General features: G+C 43.1%; 3 protein-coding genes across 5 annotated transcripts in view; all 3 read left to right on the top strand.

The window, feature by feature from the left end:
* Window positions 1-9158, top strand: part of MAPK14 (mitogen-activated protein kinase 14) — a 22777-nt gene extending 13619 nt beyond the window's left edge. Inside the window, exons 9-12 of one of the 2 annotated variants that reach the window (XM_050326901.1) lie at window positions 4746-4825; window positions 5368-5446; window positions 5750-5923; window positions 6777-9158. In XM_050326901.1, coding sequence (XP_050182858.1) covers window positions 4746-4825; window positions 5368-5446; window positions 5750-5923; window positions 6777-6844 — 401 coding nt within the window. In that variant the 3' untranslated portion in view covers window positions 6845-9158. Of the gene's footprint in view, window positions 1-2669; window positions 2750-4745; window positions 4826-5367; window positions 5447-5749; window positions 5924-6776 lie in introns of both variants that reach the window. The other variant, XM_050326900.1, reaches the window with a different exon arrangement.
* On the top strand, window positions 7006-25588 carry MAPK13 (mitogen-activated protein kinase 13). 2 transcript variants are annotated; one of them, XM_050326898.1, is made up of 13 exons: window positions 7006-7126; window positions 9546-12121; window positions 15167-15296; window positions 15705-15763; window positions 16828-16936; window positions 17749-17778; window positions 18200-18247; window positions 19160-19274; window positions 19638-19709; window positions 20196-20275; window positions 20730-20808; window positions 21684-21860; window positions 22183-25588. In XM_050326898.1, exons 2-13 carry the CDS (start codon window positions 11799-11801, stop codon window positions 22260-22262), a joined length of 1302 nt encoding a protein of 433 aa, XP_050182855.1. In that variant the 5' UTR covers window positions 7006-7126; window positions 9546-11798; the 3' UTR covers window positions 22263-25588. The 2 variants fall into 2 exon arrangements, with proteins under 2 accessions (XP_050182855.1, XP_050182856.1); XM_050326899.1 differs by having other exon boundaries at window positions 22017-25588.
* BRPF3 (bromodomain and PHD finger containing 3) overlaps window positions 21720-25588 on the top strand; it is a 31589-nt gene continuing 27720 nt past the window's right edge. Inside the window, exon 1 of the mRNA XM_050326885.1 lies at window positions 21720-21860. The gene's annotated coding sequence lies outside the window, so the exon portion shown is untranslated. The remainder of the gene's footprint in view (window positions 21861-25588) is intronic.

Genomic DNA, 25588 nt, shown 5'->3' with positions numbered 1-25588 from the left:
TTGGATGGAAGATGGACTTCCAGTATTGGTAAGATCTCTGCCAGGAGGCGAAGAAGGGGAGCGAGATTGTGAGAAAGACTAGTCAGAGACAAAAAAATGAGGTAATGAAAATCATAGTCCTTTAAACTTTTAGCATGAGTCATAGATAGAGGCTTTTTTTGGTAGTATTGTATCTGTCTTATACCAAGATCAGTTTCTGCTAAATATGTATATTAAAATTCTGCAACTCTTGTAATGTGAATGATTCACACAAGTAAGTAGGAATATTGACTCTGTTTGATAGTGCAACTCGCATAAAATCATATATAGTAAAAATAAGAATATCTAGAACTGTTTGTACTGGTTTAGCCAATTTTGTTTCTCTATATGTTTTAAATTGACTGTATTCCCTTAAGCTCTGAAGAGTTTTTTTTATTACTATTTTTATTCAGTAGTATGGCTCCCATGATATAACTAACCAGTCTGAAATTACATATTCTTCTATTAAGTCTTATTCTTGCTTGTGGTGGCAGCTAAAAAAACTTTGAATTTGCTTTGTCTTGATAAGCTCATACAATCCTATGCTAATGGTGATGGCAGGTTGTTTTCTGAATTTTAGAATCACTGGAGGCTCATCAGTCCTTAGGAGTACCTTGGAGATGGCACTTGGGGTTTGCATGCTGGGCTTTCCTTCTCTATGCACGTGGTGGCATTTTTCTTCTGCTTTCTACTTGCTACATCGTTTTTCTATCTTTAATTGTTATGGCTCATTTCTCTGGGTAGTGTTAGGCCCTGTAGTTAAAGAATGGTGCAGTTCAGCAGGCTATAGATGGCAGGCCTGATACTAGAAGCAGGATTGGATTTCGGCGGGCCTGTGACCGTGCCAGTTACACATCCTATGTTTTGGTTATCTCAGAAGTCACTGAAGCATATTACACGAGTATCTTCCAGGAGTAAATGGGGCAGCAATATTGTGGGCATGCCTCGTGCACATGATTTTAATGCCTTTAAAGTAATTTAAATATTTAAGTATGGCATGTGACTTCTGAGGCACGTTAGCAGTCTGAAATTTACACAACCGTGTCTTGCACAAGAATGAATGAAAGATGTAAGGGCTGTTTTAAATGGCACTGGAGAAAAGCCAATTTAAGAGCCAGTTGTGGTTAGTGTAGCGCCCTCTGCTGTTTCTCTTACACCAGTGGATATTCTGATTTCATTTTAAGCATTGACAATTAAGAGTTGGCAATTCAGCTAAGCTAAATCCAACTAGATACATTGGATTTGCTCTTAGGTTAGGAGTGCTTTAAGTAGCTAGAAGTTGACCAAGAAACTTGAAAAGTGAGAAGTTAATTCATCTGTTCTGACGAACTATTTCCAAGGCTTTTAATTTATGTAATATGTAAAACTTTAGACCAGAGTTTACATCAAAATGTGAAGGTTTTAGCAAAATATTGATATTTTGCTTCATATACAGTTTGCCAGTTTTACAGGAGCTCAGAGTTGTTGGTTTTCACTTTGTTTTTTTAAACAGGTGACAGTTTTTGAAGTTCCTTATAGTACTGAAATTAAAAGATACTCTAACAAGAAATGGTAGCTGTATCTTAAATCATCAGGAAGGCATTGATTCCAGAAAAATTCCAGGTTGTCTAGTAAGTAGACTACTTTTATTGAAAGGGAAATGTGTAACTAGTTTGGTATAATTAAAGCAAATGTAAACATTACAGACAGTCTGAAATCACTATGGAGGATAATTCAGGGAAGAAGGGAGATTATGTGTTAATGGTTTTTAAAAAAGTGCTTTGTCTCCTTACTATCTTGAGTTTTAGACATAAAACAGTGTCTTTGATGGACCAATTTTTTCCTCCACTCATCTGTACATTTTGTCACTTAGGCTTTGTTAAAGAGGACAGCTCAGACTGGTATGTGACCTGGTGGAAGCTCTGTTCTGGATAAAACATTCTTTGCATCTGCAGTGTTACGTCCTGAGAGCTGTCCACAGAGATACATTAAACATTAACCCATGTTCTGTTTCTCTCTGCTGCTCCAGCAGGTCTGGAGGGCAGAAGGGAGGTGCTTTGGCCCCTCTGCTCTCCTGGTCCCAGGGGCTGGCAGGGGCCAGCAGCCCAGCTGCTCTGGGCCTGGGAAAATTGGGCCCCATGCTTGGGTGAAGCAATGCTGGAGGTTACAAGCAGGGCCAATCATGTTCTTACTTTCTAAGTTTTAGAAGTGGCTAAATTATCTTGGAAGGTGTTCACAAAAGGCCTTGACTTTCTTTTTAATATTAGTGCCTACCCTTTTCAGCCTTCTGCTTTACTTCAGCTGTCACTAATGCAAATTAATCCTGCTAACTGCGGCCATGTTGGTGTGGGGCCTGAAGGGGTGAAGGGAGCATGTGAACTGATCCTGTGCCAGTGGGGCAAAAGCTTCGAGTTCTGCTCCAAAATAGTTAAGGATGCAGTGACCGATTCAATGCATGTTACGTATGTGTAGGCAGGATGTTCAATCTGTCTGATAGAGAGATGAGTTATAAAAGGGTATTCATTTGTAAACAAGAGGAATTAATGTGGTTTGCTTAAAACAAATTTTCAGTCAAGGCCTTGGCAAGAATTAATTTTCAACATTAATAGGGTGATATGTTGCACTTTTCATTTTGATTTCTCCCAGCATTTTCCTTTATGGTCCATCATTAGATATTGATCAGTTGAAGCTCATTTTGAGACTCGTTGGAACCCCAGGGCCTGAGCTTTTGAAGAAAATCTCCTCAGAGTCTGTGAGTTTACACTTTGATTGTGATATCTGCCCTTTCAGAAGTCCCAAGTTTGTGTGTTGTTCTCCTGTAGTCTCTCTGTAGTATGTGTTGGGATTTATTTTCTGTTATTTTAATTCTTTTGTAATTCTTTGCTCTTGGATGGCTTTGAATTCTTATGCTATGTGTATGCGTTCTTTATTCCTCTTATCTCTGCCCACGGTATGATTTTGTCCTTTCATATTCCCATTTTACTGCTTCGTGACTTTTCTTTCAGTTTGTGGATTGATTGTATGATCAGATATTACTGGGGAAATATTTTTCACAGCTAAGAGCTTGAGGCTTCTCTCTATTATTACTTCTCCAGATTACATACCCAGGGATCTTTCTAAATAGAAGCAAGTGTGTTATCCTGTAAACACACGCAGTCCCTTCTGTACTGTGATTAATTCCTGAAACACTGCTGCCACTATCTTTGTTTTTGTAGCATAAAATGCCTTTTAGATGCCTGTATGTAGCAACTGTTTCCAGGGCACACAGCACAGTCTGCTGAGCATATAACTACTTGTGCTATGTAGGATGCTGCTATATGGGGCCCTTTTTATCAAGGTAATAGCAAAAAACAGCCATATTGCCATTTGCTATATTGTACTAATCTTGAATTGTGAACTTCTGCAAAGACAGTGTTAAAAGTGGCCTTTAATTTTACCTGTTTGTGAAGGTGGAGTGCATAAACGTTAGAGCAAGGGTGCCGTAACAGTCGGGAGTAGCAGGTTAATCCACAGTGAGCTGGCACAGAGATCACTTCAGCAAGTCACTGCTGTTTGTGATGCACAGCAGAGGATCAGAGCAGTGGAGAGTGGGGATAAGATTTAGTGTTGCAGCTTATGTTCCTGTTCTTGTAATGGTGACTGTAAATACAAAATGTGAGATTAGCCTTGGATTACATGTAATGAAGGTAGATATACAGTACAAATGGGAATAAATTGGTCAACTTGCTGAATATCCCACTGATTTAAAAAGCCCTGGGATGTTCTACCTTTGGAGAAGTTAGAACGGAATAATGCAGGTTGCTTTGGTTGCTCTGTGAACTGACCTTAAGGGCTAGTCTGGTGTTTGAAGTAGAGGATTAGTGAGAGATATAAACTGAAAGGTTGACTAAATTAAGCAAAAGATTAGTTTGCGTATGTAAGTTGAAGTGGGTCTTTTATTATATTTATTGTGCAATAATAGTTAAAAATAACTCTTACTGAGGTCTGAAACAAGAGTCTTTTAAAAAAAACCGAGTAAAACATTGTTTCTACAATTTTTTTCCATTGTATGGGGAATGCAAAACTATTAAGTGTTTGAGGGCCTTTAGTGTGTCACTATAACAAATTGTTCTTCTGCTGCATTACTTTACTTGCTCTCACTTTCCCTGTTCACTGACATCAGCTGTCTTATGCAAAGCTAGTGTTTTGCTAGTTTTGCACTTACTGCTTTCTCTCACCTCGCCCACATATCAAAGTGCATTCAAAGCTGTTCAGAAGGTGTCAGTTGTGGGCCAGTTTCACTTTGCACCACTTTCTATGCAGTGAGGAGGAAAAAAAAGCTGGTAACCAATGCAGAGGATGCAGGTCTTGTTTCTGTGTTAATTTTTGTTCATTTTCCTGAAGCTATATGTAGCTGCAGCAGCCTAGGAAAAATTTTAGGCATAGCTTCAGCTGAAGGAAACATCTGCTCTGATGGCTTAAAAGTTTAGGGAAATGTGAACGCAACCATGTTGGAGTGTAATAGTGCTTTCATTGAACAGAAATACTTCCTGTACTGGCAGTTACCAACTGATCAGTGATTCTCCATTGTTTCAAGTGTTCACTAGTGTAATTGTTTAACTTCTCACAGACAGATGAAAAAATTAGTGGGCCCTGCCTGTATGGCTTTTGCCATGTGGTTTGCAGAAGAGATGCTTTGTATGCAACTGTTTTCTGTTTAAAATGGTTTTTGCACTGTTTTTAACAAAGCCCTTGACTAGGCACTTAAGATATTAACCAGCTTCAGCAGATCATGCGTCTGACGGGAACACCCCCTGCATATCTCATTAACAGGATGCCCAGCCATGAGGTGAGATCTGAGCAGATGAGGGGGTTTTGCAGGGCAGATCTTCACTTAGTGTTCACCTCCTCTATAAATTCTGTGCTTGCATGTGGCATGGGGTGGGCAATTAACTACCTGCTCTTCAGCAAGATTTTTGTACTAAATGAAGTCTTGAGATTTGGACAGTGCGTACCCAACCACAGACTTCTGAGACTCAGGAGAGCGCGGATGTAAGTTGGTTTTGTACTGTGTGCTGTGTTGCGCAGTTTCCCAGTGAACAGCACGCTGCACGCAGCCTTACTAGGACTCCAGGGAGTCAGCTCTTGCTGTACCTCTTTGCTTTTCAGTCTTGCATGAACCACGAGTAATGTTAGTTCTTCCTCTACTGTCTTGAGTGCCTGCTAGTTGGGACAGGATAATGCTGATGCACTTAGTAAGTGTCAGAATAAGTAAAGAGAAGGCAAAGCAAGGAAACAGACTATAGTAACGAGTGCTTCAGGAGAGTTGAAAAGTACTTTGTCTTGGTGACTGGATTGTGTTATACTTCAATACAGCATTTATTTCCACAGGCAAGAAACTACATTCAGTCTTTGTCTTACATGCCGAAAATGAACTTTGAAAATGTGTTTATTGGTGCCAATCCCCTGGGTAAGACTTGTTTATTAAATGCTGTGTTCTTCCTGAAATTGAAGCTAGCATGTCCTGGGACACAAAGACATTCCCAAAGTTTTGTTCTGACTGCAGTAGTAGTACAGAACAGGGCTATGTACTGTTTTCAAGTTTACAAAGTATGTGTGGGCTGAGGGTGTAAAAGGAAGAAATTGTGGGTGATGGGTGGGTCCTGAGAAACTGTAGATTCCTCATATACGTTGGAGTTTTACAAGCTTACATTTCAGAATACACTGTCACACATCTCACTGTGTAATCCTTTCTGTTTTGGTGCTCTCGCAGCTGTGGACTTGCTGGAGAAAATGCTGGTACTGGACACAGACAAACGCATTACTGCAGCAGAAGCACTGGCCCACGCCTACTTTGCTCAGTATCATGATCCAGACGATGAACCAGTGGCAGACCCCTATGACCAGTCTTTTGAAAGCAGAGAACTTGAGATTGAAGAATGGAAAAGTAAGTTTGGGGGAGAGGAGAGAGAGCCAGCTAGCTTCTCTTGTGGTAATAGAATCACAGAATATCCTGAATTGGAAGGAACCCACAAAGATCATAGAGTCCAACTCCTGGTCCTGCACAGGGGTCCTGTAGAACCCAAACAATCCTACCATGTCCCTGAGAGTGTTGTCCAAATGCTCCTTGAACTCTGACAGCCTTGGGACTATGACCACTGCCCTCCTGCATGGGGAGTCTCTTCCAAGTGCCCAACCACTCTCTGGGGGAAGAACCTCTTCCTAATACCCAACCTTAACCCTCTACTGACACAGCTCCAGCCATCCCTTGGGTCCTGTCACTGGTCCCAGAGAGCAGAGCTCAGCATCTGCCCCTCCACTGCCCCTCGGGAGGAAGCTGCAGACCCCAGTGCGTCTCCCCTCAGACTTCTCCATCCTGTGAGCTGGCTCCACCCCATGAGCTGCGGTTCAACTAAGCCCTGATAATTAGAGGCACAAAGGAAAGTGATAAAAATATAAGCATCCTGTTGATCCTGAGGTCCTTATACTGGGTGAATCTGCTGTATGCTATGCATATATTTAGGATAGTCCCTGGTAACTAGTTATTACTAGGAGCATTCAAACGTGTAGGCAACATAGTTGCTCATGTCTTTATGTTTTCAAACTTATTCACGTCAGTGCTCTTTCATTGTGTATGTTAGTCTCTGAGAGTAGTGTAACCATTCTTTTCTTTTTTGTCTTAATTGAAACATGTTTTTAGAACCTTTTAAGGTTGTTGCAGGTTTTCTTGTACGAAGGGATATTTTTAGTACTGCTGTCACAGTACTGCTGCTAAGTTTCTGTCACACTTTTACCACCAGGCCTGACTTATGATGAAGTAATCAGCTTTGTGCCACCACCGCTTGACCAAGAGGAGATGGAGTCCTGAGAAACTGCTCTCTTCTGTCTGTCCCACTTCACTGTGAAGGGAAGGCCTTTTCATAGGGACTCTCCAATTATTGTTCAAGTGCCTCATCACAACAATATTCTCCTTGGTGGAAGGGTTTTGTGTGTGTTGAATTGGGGAGGGAGGGGGGAGGGAAGAAAACTGAGTCCATGTAAACATGCTGCATGCTCTCTTGTATTCTGTGTACAGCCTGGGGCAAGCCTCTGGAGACCTGTTCTGACTGCACTTAGTTCTTCCGGAGTAACAGTGCACTGCTGGGGCAAGGTGGGGAAGTTGACGTTTAAGGGTTTGGTTACAATCATTGCCATTTATCAATTCTCCTACAACTAAGTAACCTCAAAATAATGAAAGTTGGTTTTATAGACTTAGAGAGTCCTGTTTTCTTCAGGACTGAAGGTGGGGTTAAGGAACATCCTTGTTCAGTACCAGGTGTCTGATTTACATCCAGATCTTCCTGGTACAGCAGAACGTAGAGGCCTTCCAATGCCTGATCCTTGGAACATGAAAAGAGTTTTTCTTGAAACTGTAAATAGGTTTGTGCCTTAAATGAATGGGAAGAGAGGGGAAAGGAAATCTCTGACCCATTGTTTTTGAGGGTGAAGGCTCCCAGATAGCCAGGCAGGAAGTCAATGTAATCAGGAAATAACTTTCTGAGGCAACAGCCTCAATACCCCTGGATTGGGTATTCCTGTGTTTTTCTGTTTTCCTCTCCTCTTGTTCTGAGGCTTCCCAGCATTAGCTCCCAAGAGACAGGGATTGGAGAAGATTCTTGCTAGCTACACGTTTGTGTATTCTGTTTCTTAGAAGGTGGTGTGTTTTGCATGTTGTAGCTGAATGTGCATGTAGAGCTGCTTGATTTTTGTCCTTATTTTTTGGGGATGGCACTGGGGCAGTTAAATCATCAGTGAAATGTTTACTGAGCACCTCAGCTGGTGCCATGAAATCACGGCACCCTTCCTCCTTTGCTGCAGCTCATTGGGAAATACCTGCCATTCAACAGGAAAGGAGATAATATATGGCATACAGAAACATGCCCCTTTTTCCTTGTTCTGACCTTCTCTTTGCAGAGAAGGAGAGCTTGGGCAGGAGAGTTTCTTGTGAGATAAAGTGTAAAAAACATTCTTTAAAGAAACAGCTATGGTATCTTGTGCCAGAACTTAACTTATTTCCTGAAAAGAATTTTTTTAGAAGTATTGGAATCCAAAGCAAAGAAATAAGCATGCATAAACACACAATCACCCTTTCACTGTCTATATCTATAAATATTTATATATATAAAACTAACATTAACCAGAAGTCTTTTTTTTTTTTTACCCTCTCAGATAAGAGCTTCTTGGCTGTTTTTTTAGCGGTTTGATCTCTGCCCAAGGAAATGTGAGAAGGGAATATGTTTGAATATAAACAGGGTTCAAATATTTTGTATTTTACAGGACTCTGCATGAGTGAAATGCCCAGAGTTAGGGACTGGCAGAAGGGAGGTTTCTCAGCACATTCATGTGCTAGAACTGTAGCTGGGGAGTTCAGGAGTCCAATTTTAGGGCTTCTGGAGGAGACATTTTTAGACATTAATTTGTTGCAGGCATCCTGTATGGGCAACTCATCACATTACTATGTATGTGAGGAGAAAGGCTTTTGAAATATTTTGTATTCTTGTTACCTGTGGGGCAGAGAAGAACCATTTGTATTGTTTTTACCCTGTGTTTGAAGGGGCAGCACAAAGGGATGGGACATGGATGACAAAGCCATTGATTCTTTCTAGGCTACTTCCCAGTGATCTCTTCAGGCCAAATATTTAATAAAGGTCTGGGCTGAGATGAAGAGAGTAGTTATATCTAGGATAAAACTCTCCACAGCCTAAAAATAATAAAGACAGAAAACCTCCCTTTTCTGTTGGACCAGCAGTCTGGGTATTCAGATGAAAATGTTGATATACTATGTAAACCTACAGCAAGACTATTTTTATCAGCCATTTTATGTGTAGATGCTATAGTGTGAGTTCATACGGAAATATTGCTAAAAATTTTTAAAAATATAGATGTTGTGCGTGCGTGTGTGTCTGTGCGCGTGTGTGAATGGCAATGTTTCATTCGGAGTCTGTCCCTAAGGGAGCCCATGTGGAATGCACTCCTGCTGTCAGTGCAATGCTGGTCAGCTGCCTGCAGACTGAGCAGGATGCTGCACTTGAAAGAAGAGATCTGCTATTTTGTTTCTATCCATGAATTTTGCTGTAATTGGTTATGCCAGATAAGATGTCACAATACCACTGGTTAAAAATAAAATTTATTTTTCAGATTTACTGCACTGATGGTACTTGCAAACCTCTTACACTAAAGTGTTCGTTTTAGCATGGTGTGAATTTCTCCCTTGTGCTGTAAGAGATCCTGTGTGTGATGGCGGGGGCCGAGGCCATATCTTGGTGGCTAACTCTGCTGACATAGAGTTGCTTGTCCTTATTTGTCCCAAGTGAATTCTTTGCTACAAAAGTAGCTTAGAGTCTGACTGTGAGTATGGGACACAGAAAAAAACCCCCACCTTTTATTATCTGTTTAGCGTAGGGAAGCAATAATTCAACACAAATAGACCAGCACTCTGCTGCTTACCTGGCACTGGGACCCTTACCCAGTACTACTGGTTTGTGCTTGTTTGCTATTTAAAAGTGATTTTTTTTTTTTTTCTTCTTCAGTTGCCATCTAGTTGGTGGTGGAAAGATCTGTACCACAGTGGAGCTTTTCCAACTCCTATTGTATATCAGTGCTACTCACTCAGAAGAACTCAAAGCTGTGTTCTTCACACTGACACAACCCTCAGTCACTGAAGTTCCCAGTCCATGATGAACCAGGGGGGTTGTGTTGATCCCAGCCGGGCAGCTGATCCCCACAGTGTGTTCACTTCCCTGCCACAGAGACGTGCAGCAGCTGATTTGAGGAAGTACAAAAAACGGTGAGGGGGGTGTTCTCTCAGCCCCATGAGCCTTCTTGTTGGCTTTTGCCATCTGTTGGCCTGGGTACAAACAGAAGAGAGGGGGTAAAAAGCCTAAACAGGACCAGTCATTTGTTGTTTTGTGGGGGAAAAAAATCCAAAACACCCAAGATGTACAATTCTAGAATGTGCTCAGTTACAATATATCCTGGTTAGCAAAAAAAAAACCCAAACAACCTAAAAATCGGAATTTAATTTGGGGGCGGGGGGATAAATGACACCTGTAAAATCAAATTACTCTCATGAAGGTTAACAGTCAGCGTGCAACCCTTGCAAATTGTTGTCCAACTATGCTCCAGTCAATGGTAGGGCCATCACAGGTAGGAACAACATACTGGGAGTTTGGGTAGGTCCATGATGAAATGTCTATTACCAGAAGGGAAGCAATGGTAAAAATTGTAACTTATCAACATGTCCAGCTGCACTGTAGAGGTACCTGGAGAAGAATGTATGGGTCATGCCATCACTTCTTTTGGTGGATGTGGAGTTAGGTGTGCAGTTAGATTTGACCTTCAAGACTATCTTTTCTAACTGCAAGGTTTCTATGATTCTAAAATTTGCTATTTGATTTGGTCACTTGAATTAACTCATCCTTTTACAGCCCAGACATGCTGCAGCAATTTAGGACTCCTTAATTGCTTACTGATTAGCTTCATGTGCACAAGTAGTTGAGCAAGAGTTGCATTCATCAAATAACCAAGGAGGTACGTGTTTGCTTATGGACCAGGAGTTTTTACTGTGACACTTCTTGCTCACAGGTGTATTTATAGAACCCAGCCATGCAGATGGTTCATTTCCTGACTGTGCTGTTGCTACAGCCAGGGCTGATTTACACAGATATGCATAAGCAGGGTTAAAATACTACCATAGTGCCTTGTCCCTAGGTTGTATTTTATAAAGCAGCAGGCTGTATCTGTGGCTGTAGCATGGCTACTTGAAGAACATAAGGGTCGGTGCTGATAGGTATTGCAGTGGTTGCCTGTAAGCAGGGACGATGACTCTTTCCCAAGCCACTGATGGTGCTTTTTGTGTATTTTTCATTTGCCAGGTAACTTGGCTCTAATTTTGCTGCATGGATAGTCTTGGAGCAGGGACACCTTTGCAGATTACCTGTAGGGAAGGAGCAGAGGCTCTAGGCAGGGTGGAGGGCTGGTGGGGTAGAACACTGTGTAAGCAGCTGGGCTGGCTTGGTAAGGCACAGCTTAGTCACTTCCTTTGGGAAGCGTGTAGGATGCACCTACCTCCTGTGTGGGAGCCCTGCCTGAGCCTCTTAATGTTGGAGCAAAATACTGAGGTGCCATCTGCCTACTAGGAATGGACCTTCTTGTGGACTGGGTTTGCTGGTCTGGCCTGTTCATGGTAGGCATAGCAGTGAACCTGGACTCTGTGCTGTCCGTGAAGATCCCAAGAAATGGTTAGACCTGCTATGGGAGATGAAACCAGACGCAGCAAAGCCTGGGGAACAAACAGTTCTCAGGATGTTCCCACCTCACAGCTGCTCCTGAACCTCCTCCCAACAGTCACTTGGATATAGGTGGAGAACCTCAGCCTACTTTCAGCACATCCCTGCGCTGCTGGGAAGCTGGACTTCGAAGAACATTGCCGTCGCCTTCTTGCTCTTTTATGGATGTAACACTGTGTGTTCATTGTCATGAGGCTGGAGCCGTCCTTCATCAGCTTGAAAGAAGAACGTCCCTGCTTGTCTGACAAGGTGCCGTGGCTTGTCCCTCAGATTCCCCAGCTTAACAAGTCCTTACTCATCCACTTGTTTGGAGGATGGATTTCATGAGACCCCCTCCAAGCTGTGTGAGGATATTTCTTGGCTTGTGAAGGCAGGAGGGTAAGAGCTCCAGGTGACAGGGGCTCCCAGGGGTGTGCCTGAGCAGGGTTGGGTGCTCCACTCCTATAGCAGAGCCCAGAGGCACCTGTACAAGACCGAGGCGTGTCGGGAAACCTGATGCCTCACCTCTGCCAATGTGGAGGCGGAGGGAGGAGGGCCAAAAGACATGTCTCTTCACGCTCACAACAGCTGAAAACAGAGAAGGAAACTCGCTGGAGCCTTTTTTACCAGTGCAGGAGGCCTCGCGGTCGTGCTCTTACCCCAGAGACCCTCCCGTACTCCAGTACTCTGGGGGGGTGGCACTCCCACACCCGTCGGGCGATGAACATCGCAAGGAGAAGAGGCTTTTACAGACAGGAGGTGAACAACACCCTCTGGGAGCTACCCAGGAGATACTCATCCCTCCACCCGTTGGGGTCTGGAGCCTACGGCTCAGTGTGGTGAGTGGGGTTCTGCTTGCGCTGCCAGCAGCAGCATGGGGCGAACTAGGGGTGTTCCCTGCCAGGGGGAAAACAAGGAGGTGCTTAGCAACACCTCTCCATTAAGAAAGGACATTTGCATGTGTGATGGAGGCAGTTTGTCTCTTGCTCCAGTGCAGACAGTGGGCTGGAGACTTGGTCACTTGAAGAAAATGTTTCCCCCTGTGGTCATCTCGGGTGGGCAGAGAGGGGACTGCACAGACATGGCAGCAAGGGGTGCCAAGCAGCTTGGGGTGTCACCTCAGCATTGGGGTCAGGCAGCTTTTTGAGCTGCTTTGGTCTTGAGCTTGCATGAAGCAACCACACAAGGGAAGGGAATACCTAGGTGTCTGAAAGAAATTTTAGATGATAACAGAGGTGGGTACTGGAACAAGGGATCCTTGCTTCTTAGTCCAAGATAGCTGATGCTGGGCTGCCTGGACTAAGCAGCTGGACAAATACCACCCCTGCTCTGATACTGCTTCCACCTTGAAATCATGAAGTAGATAGACGTTACTGTAAACCAGGATCAGTAACAGGCAGGGACTTCCTTCATGGCTGATAATAATCCCCAACCTATGAGAGAGCAGCATGAGCTGCGGTTAATTATTCAGCTGGGCAAAGGTGCCTGTAGTGAGAGCAAGCTGAAGTCAGACCTTGCTTGGTTTACACTGACAAACTGGAGGAGACAGGCAACTCTGAAAGATAGGTTAAATATGAAGCAGTCTGTGATAGTATCTGAACAGAGCCCTTGTTTCATAACATGCTGAGCTAAAAATAAAAAAGAAAGGTATATCCCTTTTCATAGGTGTTGGGCAAAGTCTGTCCTACTGCTGTTATAGCACTAATCCTGAAACCCTCATTCCCAGCTTCTGTCCTTGTCCCCTGGCTTTCAATTTATAGACAGGTGCTCACTTTTGCTGTCCAGGTGCGTTTACACTTCGGAGATGCTTAAGTTAGGCCTGCAAAATCAGGAAAGACTATATTTTTTTATATTTCTACAGTGTTCTCAGGTTTTTACCACTGAGGAAAGCAGGAAGGAAAACAAAGGACAAAAAAAGGAGGAGAGAAATCCTTTCAAAGTTTCCTTCCCTACCCAAAAAAACCAAACATCAGCAAGACAAATCTTTACTGGTCCATGTGAAAGTCTCAGCTGCTCTGGAGCTCCCTCTCCCAAGGAGAGAGGGAGGAAAAGGTGTTGAAACAGTCTGGGTGTCCGTGGTGGTGGTAGTAGTATTGATTTGACTGCTCAGCACGGAGGGCTTGGTGCCAGTTTCTGTACAAAGCAGAGGTGGAAGCATGTGGAGTTAGGATTTGCTGTCCTCTGCTGGGAATTGCTGGGAAACTTTCCTATTGCAGTGTTATTCAGCAGCTGGCTTTTACACGTTCTTGAGCAACTGAGAAAGTAACTCAGGAGAAACAGCAAAGTCTTGTTTCTTCTCTTATTAATTTGCCAAAATCTGTAGCAATTTGGCTTCCAGCTGAATGTAATTGGGAAAGAAGAGCCTTCTGGCCCCTTCAATGCTGGTCTTGTTGATCTCTGCCAGCCGAGGCAAGGACGCAGCATGGCCTGCCCCGTGTCATCCCAAACTGTATCTGTTCATTAAATCTGTGCTGGGAAGAACATGACGGGCTCTCTCAGCTGCGTCAACTGAATTAACTGTGCTTATGGCAAGGGTGTGACTAGTGCTGTCTGTGCTGTGCCTGCTGAAGCTCCATCACCCCGCTCTCCTGTGTTGAGAAGTGGGGTTAGATGCTCTGCACGTCAGCAGCTGGGAAGGCAGGTAAGAAGATTAGGAAATCTGCCTTGAATTTTGCAGAAGTTGATTGACTATCTAGTCTGAGTGCCTTCCTCTTATTTCCCTCGCTCCTCAGAAAACTTTATGCAGTGCTGTCCCCTCTGCTGACATCTGCTGAAACTGAGACAACTCTTCACTCAGAGGCCTCCTACGATATCCTACAGCATCTTCAGTGCTGAAACTGCCTTGTGTAGCTGTTCCTGCACTTCCTTTGCTTTTACCAACTGAATGGGGAAGTGTGCTTGTGCAAGGCTGGAGGATACAGCTAAAAGTCATGGGATTGAATATGATGATTTATAGCCTTTCTGTTTCACAGGAGATGGGATAGGGATTTAAGAAGCTGTGGGAACTGCTCTGGAAATCCACAGCACTATTTGGCAGGAAAGACCCTTTTTTCCATGTTTTTTCATGTTTGCCTCTTGGGAGGGGTCAAGGAGGGGCTGAGGCACTGCTGAGAATCCTGAATTACATCTGAGGACCTCTGAGGACCTCCCTTCCCACTCGGAACCTGGGACCTCCTTTGCAGACTGAGCAAAAAGCCTTCAGAAGAAGAGAAACTGTCACAGGATTACCATGTCTAGCCATAAACAGCAAATGAGACCAGAGGGAATAACACATCATGTCTGTGGTGATGGCTGTTGTACCCTGTTTTAGCTTTACAGAAGAATCTCATTTTCAGCCAGACCTGCTTTTACACAGAAGCATATGTGTAGCATCAAAGATCCTGAATACAGCAGAATTAATTCCAGAAGCCTGTATTTTTAATGTGTGACATCCACTATCTCCAGGATACAGTGAAGGCACTGGCCTACATTAAAAGACAAGAGCCTCCAAGCAGATGGCAAAGCAAAAATTACTTTATTCCCTTATCTCCTTGCATTAGAGAAGAAGGCAGAGTTAGAACTAATTCTGAACTTCAGCCATTTGTGTTTCCCTCTTCTCACAGCTCTGTCACCTCCAGCTTCTTTCTGCAGGTTATAGGGAATAAAGATGAGCCCCTTATACTTGCCTAGGTATCCCACCTAGTCATCCAAAGAGCAGAGGCTGTGGTCTGCTGCCCAAAGCCCCACAGCATCACATCTCCTGTGCAGAGCTCCACGGGGTTTCTCAAAAGGCCTTTCTTTGCTGTTCTTCTGTGAGCACAAGTTCTCTAGATGACTTGTGGGATTACAAAATTTGTTAGAACATACTGCCAATGTCAGAATTGTTTTTTATTTGTCTGCTGCAGTTCAGCCATAGACAAGAAGACAGGGGAGAAAGTGGCTATCAAGAAACTCTGCCGCCCATTCCAGTCAGAGATCTTTGCCAAGAGAGCATACAGGGAGCTGATGCTGCTGAAGCACATGCAACATGAGAACGTAAGTACTCATTTCTCTCTCTTCCTGCTGATATGAGGGGTATTTTCTTGCCACCTGGGAGCAAGTCCTTTCAGGTGGCATCATGTTTATTTTTATATATAGAGAGAAGTATGGATTATTTTAATATAGGCAGAGATACTGACATTTGGCATGTGCAGGCAGTTTTGGGGTTCAAGTGCTAACTGTGCTGTACCCAGTTGTCACTAGGCTTAAGCAGATGTGTAATGGATGTTACCATGTATTAGTAAAAGAAAAACATTTGTGCAGCATCAGTGAGGAGTCCTTGGATTCTTCAAATGGAGTTCTGTGTTCACCCAGATGTATGTGCCAATGGAGAGCTACTACCTGAGTCCCACGTGCACAGTAAATGCTTTCCAGGTTTAAGTGTGGACTTCTCTCCTCCATCAGGTCATTGGGCTGCTTGATGTCTTTACCTCCACTGCCTCCTACCAGGGATTCCAGGACTTGTAAGTTTGGAGTTTTTTGCTCTATCTGGACTTAGCCATTGCCCAAGACACCTGTGTCTTAGCAGCAGGATAACAGATTGGGTTGAGCTGCAAGGGGGCTGGACTAAAAGCCAGACATCCCCAAATAACATAGGGAATCAAAAGCACATGTCAGTTCCCATGGCTAACACACCCAGAATACATAAATAGATCATATGCCATGCTCACAGCTGAGAGACCACAGAATGTACAGACCAACCTATGTAATGAGGATGTGTTACATTCCATGGCTATCACATGCAGTGTGATCCATGCTGTGTGACTGCTGAGCTAACTGGCTGCACTCAAAATGGGATAAGTATTGTTTGTTCATCAGGCCCCAGGGCAATTAAACTGGGAATTTTAAAGATCTGGCTTTCTTTTCATCTTGATTCCAGCTGTTCGTTTTTGGTTGGTTTTTTTTGTTTTTTTTTTTTTTTTTTTTTTTTTTTTTCCCTCAGTCTTTATGGTCAGGATGGACAAGTCATTTTCTCTTCCCCATTATTGGGGATGAGCACCATGTGCCTGGATTTGGGGGTTTGTCTCATGGCTGGGTATTTAGCAGCCTGCAGGAAAAGCATTTGAAGGTTCTCTCAGAGCAGTTCCTGCAGGAAGACTGTCAACTAATTGGCAGTCTCAGCAGGCAGATACTGAAGAAAGCTAGATGTTGTCTTTTGAGTCAGGGCAGGAGAACATTACAAAGACAAATTTGGGAGACAGTACAGTTTTGCTGTGTAAGATGTTTCAGCTTCTGGGTGGTGAAAGGCTGTCTGGAACTGAACATCACTTGAGGTCTAAAGTAAACTAATTCAGGATTATGAAGATCCTTGTTCTTACTGGATGTCAGATATCTGACTTAAGAGGAGGAAGAAGAGCAATTTTCTGAGCAGGTTGAAATCCCAGCTTCACTGCAGGCTGTGCTAGTTAGCCAGGAACACTGTCACAGGAACTCATTTTAGTTCATTGCATAGCCAAAAAATCCCCAAGGCTATCCTTGTCCCCTGCGTTTTTCTTCTAGACTCAGGGCCTTTCTTACTACCTTTTAGCTACCTGGTGATGCCATACATGCGGACAGATTTACAGAAGATCATGGGACATGAATTCAGTGACGAAAAGATCCAGTACCTGGTCTACCAAATGCTGAAAGGGCTGAAGGTAGGTGGGTCTGGAGGAGTTTTTAGTGACTTCCTCTGTCTCCTCTGTATATCACCTCTGGGTGATATATAGATATATATAGATATAGATGTATAGATGTATATCTATAGATATATCTATAGATATATAACTAAACTCCCAACACTGTATAGGAAGATGTGGGGGTGTTATGACATCACCTAAGAACAGATATTGGCTGTTGAACTGCTCTTGTGCCTGCACACTGTGACTGCTTGTTTACGTCAGCTGGGTATCAAAGCAATGAGCAGCCATACACCTTGCAATTGTTTTTCTACAGCAGCAATTGCATTGCTCTTTGACTTGCCAAAACCCTAGCAAAACTCTACACTGAGAGTGAGAGACTGGCAGCAACAGGAGCTTCTGCTGAAGGAGCTTCTTCATAACAGAGGCTCTCAGGGGAGAAGACAGAGGGACTGATTTTCTATTTAGTAGAATAAGGAAGGAATATGCTTCTGTAACTGGCTTTGAGAGAGCAGAAAGCAGAAAGTTTTCATGTTGACTGCTGTAAACCTGATGCCTTTGATAGTTTGAAGCTATTGTTGTACTTGCTCTAAGGAACTATTGCTTCATTCCTCCTCTTCTGCTCTATGCAGCTTCTTCAGACTGCCAATAGCATTGCAAATACTATCAGCAATTCAGGGCAGAGAGTGCTTTTTAAACTGCTGCCCTGCAGTAGCAGGATGCAGAGTTGTGTTCTCAGTAAGTTCTGGTTTGTAGCTCTCATTTCTCTGCTGGAGAACAGAAAGTCTTGTCTGCTGGTGATCACATTGTGGCTCCTCTTTTTATTGCAGTATATTCATTCAGCCGGCATCATACACAGGGTAAGTTCATGTTTGCTCTTACTCTGATTTTTGTCTGTTTGAGAAACACAGAATGGTCATGAAGTTAATAAATTCTTAAACATTGTTTTACTAACAGCATTGTCTGCTCTGGAGTCTCTTGCATCCTATACCCTATACATGTTTGAATTTGCTCATTTGTACAGCATTTTGAGGAAATGCCATATTTTCTGATGAGCTCAGAAGCATTTTATGATGCTTCATGAATTAAAACTGTTTCAGAAAAAATAAAACAGTAATCTAAAGCCGTACAGCATAGCAGGCATGGTATCTTTGCTGAATGGATACTTGATATTTGGGATGTTATGGGACCCCATCAAAGGCAAGCAGAGGTTCAGCTGAGCCTTGTGTTGATGTGTTGCAACTCAAAGCAGACATATTTTTCTGCTCTTGTCTGTTGTAGGACCTGAAGCCAAGTAACCTGGCTGTGAACGAAGACTGTCAGCTAAAGGTAGGTGGAAAAACACCACTTGGGAAGCATGTAGCATATCAGATCATGGAGGAACTGCTCTGCCTGCAAGAACTTGGTACTGTCATGTTTCCTCTTGCCTTCTCAATTCAAGGTGTTTTGTTATTTGGCAACTGCCGGCAGTGGGAAATACCTCCTGATGTAACTTGCTGAATCAAGGCACAAAACTTCAAATGAACATCCTGTCACTGTAATTCCTGCGGCATGGCAGTTTGTAATGACTTCCTAGATAAATTCAATACTGATGAGCAACACTTGCATTAGGTGAATGATCCCTGAAGGGTAACTGGATTCAACCACAGTTGCCCTTTGGTTCTTATTGACATTATGGTTGTGATTCCAGACAAAGTTATTTTTAGTATTGCTCTGAAGGGTTTGCTTGCAGTTTGCTGGTGTGGTGCTCTAGCATGTATTTTCTGTAATGTATATTACAGGGAGTGGCTTTGTTGCCCGTAAAGGTTAGGTCAAGCTTGTTCATCTTCAGTATTGAGGGAGTATCCTCTGTCAGCTGCAAGGTGTTCTTATAGGAAAGGGTGAGTTGCGGTGGCCTGGGAGCATGCCTTCACCACTAGGTCATAGACCAACTCAAATAAAGCACAGACTTGAAACTTAAGCTTCAAGAAAGAAAGTGACCTTCCAGATAGCACAAAGCCCTGATCCTTTCAACAGAGTCTTCTCACAACTGGTTTTGCAACTGGCTTGCAATTTACAGTGGAATCAAGACAAACCTGTTAATTCTTTGAACCGTCCGGCGGCTGGCTGTGGTGTAGTTGGAGCTTTGTTATTATCTGATTGGATCTGCTTAATTTTCTCTTAGAAGTGGAGTCTTACTTGCCCATAGGATTTCTTTTTTCTTTCCTGCCCTTCCTTCTTCATCTTCCTTTGCAACTGCAGATTTTGGATTTTGGCTTGGCCAGACATGCTGATGCTGAAATGACTGGCTATGTGGTTACACGATGGTACAGAGCCCCAGAAGTCATCCTGAACTGGATGCATTACAACCAGACAGGTGAGCAGCCTTGCCTCTGCAGCGTGACTATCTGATGACAAGCCTGGGGATCCTGCTGGGTCAAACCTCAAGTAATCGTCCAGTTGTTTTTCTTCTTTATCATCAGTGTTCTGGGAGCGGAGCAGATCCAAAAGGTGTTGCACAACTCCCAGAGCTAGTGCTTGCAGGAAATGATGAAAACAGAAATTTTGGCAGCATTGAAAGAACGGAGGAGAATGGGAGTGACATTTAAATCAGTCCCTGCTGCAAGCAACAACAAAAGCAACAGCCCCAGCAATCATTGCTACCTTTTCATTGCCCTTTTTTTTCCTTTTTTTTTTTTCCCCACGCTCTTGCCCCCCCCCCTCTTTTCTCTCTGAACAGTGGATATCTGGTCTATTGGCTGTATTATGGCAGAAATGCTGACTGGGAAAACGCTGTTTAAAGGAAAAGACTGTATCCTTTCAAACGGAACCTTTTCCTTGAGGGGAGTAATAATTCTTGGTGTGTGCAAAAGGGCTTTTTAATGAATGAGAAAAATAGGTGTCAGTCTGGTTTACCAGGAGGTAATCACAGGGACCAATCTTTTTGGTGAGGAAAGCAGAAGGTAAGAGGGGACCTTAGAAATACACCTCTGTGCTGGCCATGTGTGTCCTACCTTGCGGTTAGAGGTCTACCACTTCAACTTTGCATGGCTGTAGCTCCATTCCCAAACCTTTGCATATCCCCCCAAGACCATGGACATGTGTCCTGGCATAGCTGTGCCAGAAAAATTATCTGTTGATGAAAATGGCATGCTAGGAAAAAAAGCCTTGGAGTGCTTTTTGCCAGTCTAATGAACTTGTGTGCCTCTTGGGTTGGTATTATAACAAACTGAGCTGAGCTGTGGGAGGGTGTCCAGGGCTCAGTCCTCTATGGACGATCTTTAACACAGCTTGCCAGACCTGGATCAACTGACTCAAATCCTGAAAGTAACGGGACACCCAGGAGAAGACTTCTTGGAGAAGCTGGAGGATAAAGCGGTAAAAAAGTTCACTATGGATTTAGGTCCTGCTGGCAGAGATGTGGTGGGGAAGAGGTTAACATGTCTGTGTTTAAGATGGGAGAGGTGCTGCCTCTACAGCAGCAGTGAGGAAGCACAACAGCAGCCTTTTCCCCTTGGCAAGGAAGACCTTTCTCTGCTAGTGGCACATCTGATGGACTTGGTGTGGATTGCAGGAACTCCTGTGTGAGGTGCCTGATGCCCCAGCAAACCACCAAGCTTCTCTGTTCTCTAGCTTGGCTCTTAAAACAGAAGTATTTCTGTATCTCAAGTGATAAAAATACTTCCTTGTCAACTTCTCACTAAAATGTTACATCTGGGATGATTTGCTGTTCTCTCCACTTGCCTTTGCTCATTGGAGCCATGAGATCTGAAAGTTGTATTTCACATCCCCTCACACTTGTGCAATAATTGTGCTTTCCTTGCTCTTTCAGGCTAAGAGTTATATCAAGTCCCTTCCTAAAATCCCCAAGAAGGATTTGTCTGTGCTTTTCCCTAAAGCAAATCCTCAGGGTAAGTCATCTCCAGCATTTTTCACGAGTTTCCACAGTTGGAAAAGAGGCAAGCTGATCACCACAGCCTCAACTCTATTTCTCCTTTTTCTTATAATACTTATAATTTCTCCCTTGCAGGTTGTGTCCCTGCCCCTCCCAGGGCAAATATGTATCCATTAAAAACAAAATGATTCTTTATTACAATAGCGATGTTTTGCTATTCTTGGCCATTTACTACTTTTTTTTTTAAATTTTAAAATGACAGTCTGTAACATACAATATTTATGGAAGAGATAAACTTCTGACTTCCGTCTTAACAAACCAGAAGAAAGCAGATGCTGGATATAACAGGATGTCCTGGTTCTGGGTTGCAATTTAAGAATTAGGGCAGTTGCATATATCCGTTCCAATTAGTATGAAAGTTGGGATGAATTTTCGCTGACATTAGCTTCCTGAAGTTGTTGTTGTTGTAGCCAAGCAGGTGACGATATGATCAGTAGCACTTAGATAAACAAGCCAGCTCTTCTTTGTTCATTATTAATTCCCAGCCTAACATCTAAGGCACCGTGGGCTTTGATAAAGTGCTACAAGACCCCCACAGTCCACTCCAGTACTTTTTTTTCTTAGTACAGTGTAGATCCTGGTGGTTGAATACCTGAATCTAGTGATCCTTAACAGACAGGCAATGTTAATTTATAATTTTCAGAGTCAAAACTTTGCAACTCCACTGACAGGAGCTCCTCACTGCCTTGACTGGGTTGAGGAATCTCTTTCATTTTCCAGTCTGGAGATGCTGTACTGGAAATACTAGTCCCATCAACTTGCAGGGTTCATGCACATGATTCCTCTTCTCCATAGCACGTTGGTTAGCCCTGTTGCCATCTTCTCCTACAGCTGTGGACCTGCTTGACAAGATGCTGCAGCTTGATGTGGAAAAGCGCCTTACAGCCACAGAGGCATTGGCTCATCCCTTTTTTGACCAGTTCCGAGACGCTGAGGAGGAGACAGAAGCACAACAGTCCTATGATGATTCCCTGGAACATGAAAAGCTTTCAATAGATGAGTGGAAAAGTAAGAAGTTTATTTTCTTGGAAGTTCCTGTCTAGCATGGGACTTTCCTACCCCTTCTCTCTTTCCTGTGCACGTGCTGAGTAAGGCTGTGATTGCCTGCTCATGCCTCAGTGGTAGTGCACATCTCTTACCTTGCTGTTGCTTTTCTTCATTCAGCAAAGATCCCTTCAGCTCTTCAGGTGGACTTTTTTTGCCTCTCTCATTGGTCTCTTCCAACTCGTACCTGTCAGTGAATACCTCCTTTCTACACATATAACATTCAAGCTTTCATTTGGGTCCTCTAAAATCTCACATTCATGGTTATTTTGTTATGTTTTTCAAGAGCTTATTTACAAGGAGATCTTGTCCTTCAGTCCCATTGCACGGAAGGATTCCAAGAAGCAAAGTGGGATGTCATTATAGTGACTGATGCAGCTGTGGCTGGGATTCACTTCTCCTTGATGACAGATGGGATTTATTCCACACTGCCTTGCTGGTGGCCATCGTTTGGCCTGTGGGACTTCTCTGTGTGCCAACACAAGGATGGCACTACGCTGTGGGTATTGAACTTTGTTCTACCAAAAGGGAAGCACTCCAGAGAGTTTTCAACATAAAAGATAAATATAGTCTTGTTGAAACTTTAAGTGGGAGAATTTTACCTGATGCGGGTTTTTTTGTTGTTTTGTCTGGTTGGTTTTTGTTTGGTTTTGTTGGGTTTTTGTTTGTTTGGGGTTTTGTTTGTTTGTTTTTACCCCTGTATTTGTGTATTTGTCCACTTGAGAGAGAAGGGGTTTCATTCTTTCTCATTAGTCTTTTCAAGCACAGGGTTTAGTACAATAAGGTAAAGAAAAAGTTAAAATTGATTGGGAAGTGAGTCCCAAGCAAAACGACCAGAAAGAGTGACATTCAGCATAACAAAACTTAATCCAATCTAACTCTGACTGTGTCCTCCTTCCCTGAGCAGTTACACTGCATCCAGCATAGCAAGGCTGCTAGGATAGTGTCAGCTTCAGGCCACCGTGGGAATGCAGTTGATCATGGGATCAGTCTGTGTTCAGAGCAGCTCCAAACTCATGCTATAACTCTGCTCAGGATCTTCCCCTCTGGAGAGCCACTGCCGCTTCCTCTCCCCTTTCCCCTTCCTCCTCCCCCCACCCCCGCTTGTTTCATTCCCTGGGTTTTGATTAGTGCTGTCTCCTCACTGCTAGTTGCAAGCACAGCCTGGGAATTCAAAGCTGCTTCCCATACTGGTAGACTGGGTATCCCAAGGAGCTATACAACTTAGTTTGAAGATGAGTCTGCAGGAAGTTTTCCAGCCTTTGCTGAAACTGGTGTATCTGCAGGTCCATGGCTTATTGATACAGTCATTAGACAGTTCAGTGCCAGGCAGGTACATCTGTTGGTTGTGATAACCCCTTTGTACTGCAACATCTTCCCTATGATGATCCGTCAGGTTCAGCCAGTCATTCCAAAGTCCATCCCAAGGGATTAGAGAAAAGTGTCTTCTCTTCAAGTATCAGGGCTCAGAGCACATAGTCCCCAGGGCTAGAGAAAAGTATTTGTTGAGGGGGCCTGTAAACACAGTAGTACATGCAGTGTTTCTCAGATCTCCTCCTCTTCTGTAGCCGCTGAGTTATTTTGGTTTGGTTCAGCGACGTTGCTTTCAGTACTCTCTAATTTTCTTAAGTAATGTTTGGTTTTGCTGTACAGACCTCAAGGAAGGGAAAACTGCAACATTACCAGAATTTTCTGATCTCTCTTCACTGGGAACAGGAAACTGTTGTTGTGTTCCTTGGCAGTCTCTCTGTTGCAGCTCATGCCATGCACCACTTGGGATAACCCTTCAGTGCCTGCAGCTTTTTGATAGGACAGTATTGATGTTATCCTGCTGTAGCTGCACAGATGGTCCCTGCTGATAGGATGTGGTTTCTCTTGCCTCATATCTCTCTGGATCATTGTACAAGCCTTTTGCCTCACTTGTCTCTTAAGTAGGGACTTCTTGCTAAGTGTGAGATGACCTGCATTTTCCTTGAATGGCCAGAGGGAGAAGTTCTAGCTGCATCTGTCAAACAGCAATTGGAATATTGTCCTTTTGAACCTGGTGTCTGACTTGGCTGCCATGTTTGAGGTGTCTTGGCTGCTGCTTTCATTTGAAGCAACATCACTCGTTTGGCACTTGTACCCTTTAAAAACTAGGAGAGCGAAGAAATTGAATTAACTTGCCTCTGGGAGTTGAGAGAAGTTCAGAATTTTTGTGGTTTTTTTTTTTTTTGAAGTAACACAGTAGTTCCCCAGCTTTAATATAAAACTAAACGACAGAGAACTTGTTTTGATGTTGGAACACATGGTCCCCAGTCATCAGAGATGTCTGGACATCTCTGTGCATGAGTCATCCTACTGAACTTATTATGGAACCTAATGTGATTATAATAAGCTAACTCCAGCACAAATCTAAGAGTATAAAGTTTCAAAACTGGGGTCAAAATGAAAGTTTGCAAAAGTTCATCATATTTAAGAAAGACACTAAAAGTGCTAAAAAAAAAAAAATAAAGTAAACCCCACTGTTAAAGTTCTCACATAAAGAAGGAAAATCATAGAATCTTAGAATGGCCTGGGTTGGAAGGGAGCTTAAAGAACCACTCCTTCTAATCCCCCTGCCATGGATAGGGACACCATCCACTACACCAGCTTTCTCAAAGCTACATCTTACCTGGTCTTGAATACTTCCAGGGATGAGGCAGCCACAGTCACTCTGGGCAACCTGTGCCAGGGCCTCATCACCCTCACAGAGAAGAACTTCTTTCCTAATACCTAATCTAAACCTACTCTCTTTTAGTTTGAAGCCATTCCCCCTTGTCCTGTAAAAAGTCTCCATCTTTCTCGTTGGCTCTGTTCAGGTACTGGAAGGCCACAATGAGGTCACCTGCAGCTTCTCTTTTCCAGGCTATATACTGTTCTCTCAGTCTTTGAAGTTGCTCATCACTTATTGAAATGATTTTATTTATTGTTTAACTAGGAAGCAAATGCATCTATAGATTGTGGTTTAGATTTTTTTAATCCTTCATGGCTAGGACCATACTGTTGCACAACTGTTTTTTGGGGGTTAAGTGAGATCCTGTGTAAAACAGTGAGAGTATTGGGACTTTATTTCTAAATCTTTGATACATTATTTTTCATGCAGGACAAGAACAGATTATTATTTATTTTCAAGTTCTGATACAGGAATCGTAGATTTGTAAAAAAGCATACACTTTATGTACATAGTATACACTTAAAAGGAGACATGTAAGATTGTTCAGCAGTAACGAACATGTTTTCCCATGCTTTTAAAGCTTCAAAAAGCTCTAGTCCTACCTGAGACTTTGCAAAACAGGCTTGTCATAGACTGGCTGCTCTCAGATTCCACGGTTAACATACCTTAAGAGACAAAAGATCTAAAGTTGGACTGTACATGAGAGAAAACAGCATTTTTTCCTTCTAAGATAGTTAATTCTATAAATTCAGATGGTAATATTATGCAATACTCTGCACAGAGTGGGAGGTGGAGCATACATATGCCCAAGTATGTGGTACACTCTATAAAAAGTGTGGGAGCCTCTGCAGTTCCTTTCTCCCCACTTAGCTGCAAATTTAACTTCTTGCTTGTTCATTCCTCTCCGTCCTTGTACCCGCTCACACTTCTGCACGTTAGGAGGCCTTCTGGACCTTAAGTGTTGGTCTAGAAAATAAATACAGGCTCTTACTATTTA

The sequence above is a fragment of the Myiozetetes cayanensis genome, unplaced genomic scaffold, assembly GCF_022539395.1.
Source record: "Myiozetetes cayanensis isolate MyiCay16 unplaced genomic scaffold, myiCay2020 scf32, whole genome shotgun sequence".
In the NCBI taxonomy this organism is placed as follows: domain Eukaryota; kingdom Metazoa; phylum Chordata; class Aves; order Passeriformes; family Tyrannidae; genus Myiozetetes; species Myiozetetes cayanensis.
This window is presented reverse-complemented; position numbering and strand designations above follow the sequence as displayed.

Excerpts from the sequence above, each read along its gene's own strand:
- MAPK13 (XM_050326898.1), top strand. The coding sequence starts at position 11,799 with ATGCCTCACCTCTGCCAATGTGGAGGCGGAGGGAGGAGGGCCAAAAGA. Across the intron at positions 12,122-15,166 it reads GGAGCCTACGGCTCAGTGTG|TTCAGCCATAGACAAGAAGA; the intron begins GTGAGTGGGGTT and ends TGTCTGCTGCAG. Across the intron at positions 20,276-20,729 it reads AGAAGCTGGAGGATAAAGCG|GCTAAGAGTTATATCAAGTC; the intron begins GTAAAAAAGTTC and ends TTGCTCTTTCAG.